The 2523-nt window shown below is 40.5% G+C and overlaps 1 protein-coding gene across 29 annotated transcripts in view; it reads right to left on the reverse strand.

Annotated features, from left to right (window-relative positions):
* The window catches only part of MAF (MAF bZIP transcription factor), a 211466-nt gene that overhangs the window by 198739 nt on the left and 10204 nt on the right, over positions 1 to 2523 (reverse strand). The window contains exon 3 of one of the 29 annotated variants that reach the window (XR_014589022.1): positions 17 to 1277. The exons of 27 other annotated variants lie outside the window; for them this stretch is intronic. Coding sequence is in view for 1 of the 2 variants with exons in the window: in XM_083851646.1 (XP_083707772.1) it covers positions 1265 to 1277 (13 nt within the window). In the remaining variant the exon portion in view is untranslated. Of the gene's footprint in view, positions 1 to 16; positions 1278 to 2523 lie in introns of those variants that run through there. One more of the 29 variants, XM_083851646.1, reaches the window with a different exon arrangement.

Genomic DNA, 2523 nt, shown 5'->3' on the forward strand with positions numbered 1-2523 from the left:
CTATTTTAGTAAATATATTAAAATATGCCATTATTAAAAGGAATTTTTAGCATTGTAAAACATGTCTGTTGTGCCACTATTGTACAAATAGGGTCTCTTATATTCAAATCCTAAATTAAATTCAGACAGTCTTGTGTACTGTATATTAACTGTCTGTGAGCAAAGAAGAAAATTAAAACAGTTTAAAGTGAAACATTTCTAGCTTGCACATCTGGTCTCTACTTAGCATTAATAACAGGAGAATTTTACCAATAAATTACCTTAAAAACATATTATTGCCTCACCAGTGAATATCATCTTCTAAGACCTGAAATCATGTAGCTTTTTGTATTTTTTTTTCTTAATGATTATTATTAGCTACACTAATGTAATTGGAAAAATAATAATCAATTTCTGTACACGTTCCATTATTTCCCAGACAGTACTTTAATAAGCAAAGTAGAGCTGTCATTTCTCCCTGCGGTTGTTCACACTGTACAAATTCCTACTGTCAACATATATTTAAAATCTAATTTAAAAAAAATTCAACATACATAGAGTGAATCTTTGTACAATAAACAAGGAAAGTCATTGAGTCAATCTGTGTTTCTTAAGCGTGGATATTTTGTTGTGTCCCCTATATTTAACTTTCTCTCCCTGGGTATGTATATACACAGGCGTGTATATATATTTTCTATAAACTGCCTGCAGGAACGTTTCGGCTCCATCAAGTTATTGTAATAGTACAGCATAATCAGAGCAAGGATAAACCACGAGCCTGATCGTTTTTTTATGAAAAAAATAGCAAGACGCACTGTAGGCGCTTTTTCAGCAATTTAATTCCAGAACAGCTCTGCAGCTTTTACAAAACTCGCCTGCACGTTTTGTGCCAGCAGGATTACCCCTCTCCCTTCCAGCATCACTTGGGAAGGTGCGGCGTGTCCCAGGGCTCCCGGTGCGGAAGCACCGGGTCACTTCCAGGGGACGATTCGACATTCAGTCATTTTTTTTTCTAGGAAACCTTTTGCCCGATGGCTGGGGCTGAGCTGCTGCTTTGTGACAGCTCCTCTGCCTCCCTCGCCCCGCTGCTGATCCCCTCCCAGGGAATTTGGAGAAGGGGGGCAGCGCTTCTTTAAACACGATGCTTGGCACACAGCCCAGGATCTCTTAAATACAGTGACTCCTGTAGACCTTTGGTGTCATTTTCCTCGAGATGACCTCTGCTTTCATGCCCGTTGGTGAATCCATCCTGTTATTAATGCGTTCGGCCGACAGGAACAGGTATTCAGGTCTCACACCTGAAGAGCATCGAGAAAGCGATGTGGTCAGCCTGCTTTTATCATGCTTAGCCTTTGATGAGGACATCCCTTATCTAAAACCACAACAGTTCAGCCACATCACAGGAGACGTGAAGCAGAGTGGAAGGAACCCGCTTCCACCGGCGAGGTGCATTGATTCATTTAGCAGGTTTATTTAACTCTCAGTTTATTAATAAGGAAAGAGACTAAGAAAGTAAGACAGCAGGAAGGCAGCCAGAGGCACTGAGCAGATTTGTTAATTTAAGAGGGCTGATAACTTCCCTTTATTTTATCTGGCAGAGTTGGTGCAAGAGAGTTATACTTGAATAAGTTTTCTGCTCTATGCTGAGCTATTTTAAAAGGATTTCACAATAAAGGAAGCTGAAAGACTGTGCACAGTCTGGAGACTGTATCTGGTGTGACATGAATATAGTATTTTAAACAGATTTAATCTTACAGTATTCCCTCCTCTACAATGACTTTGCAGGAGGAAACCCTACGGAAAGGAAAATCTGTTCATCCCACACCGCAAATCACTGAATTGCATTGCAGGTTCCAGCATCTCTTCCTACGTATTAAAATGCTTTCATCAGTGATTTTAGAAACAGTTAAGTTTTGGGGGAAGGGGGGAGGGAAAAAAAAGGCAGAAAACAGAAAAAAGAAAGAAAGAAAAAAAAAAGCTAGGTCTTATTTGGTTCACTTTCGGGTTCATTTTCATTGCCACTAACGTTTCAGTGCAACAGCTCCAAGTGCCTGAGAGAGCAGGGGCTGTTCACAGTGGAGAGCACCGCAGCTTTAGAAGTGATACCAACAACTCAAACTGATTCTGTCTCCATCCATTTCAGCATCGTGACAACCCACTACCAAGGCCTTGGCAAGACATTTTCTTTTAAAATTGGAGAAGTGGGGTTCAGGCTTCAGGAGAGGGAGTTTGATTGCTTTCTTTAAGAAAGGGCTTTATGCTTAATCACATCCATGCTCCGTCGTATATCCACATAGATTTGGGAAACTCAGCCTCGGAAAGCTATTCTCCTCCATACTTCAGATTCTTTAAAAGCCATGAAATGTAAATCCTGCTCCCCCCACTCTCCTTGCTCCCTGCAGAGATCTCAGGGCCTGATCCAAAATGCCATTAAAAAAAGGTCTCTTTGATTTCAGTGGGGTTTAGATTAGACTCTGTGTGAGCACAGGTGAAAAGGAAAAAAAAAAAACAAAAAAGGAAGGAAAAGGAAAAAGGGAAGAAGAA

This window comes from Anser anser, assembly GCF_964211835.1.
Source record: "Anser anser genome assembly, chromosome: 11".
In the NCBI taxonomy this organism is placed as follows: Eukaryota; Metazoa; Chordata; class Aves; order Anseriformes; family Anatidae; genus Anser; species Anser anser.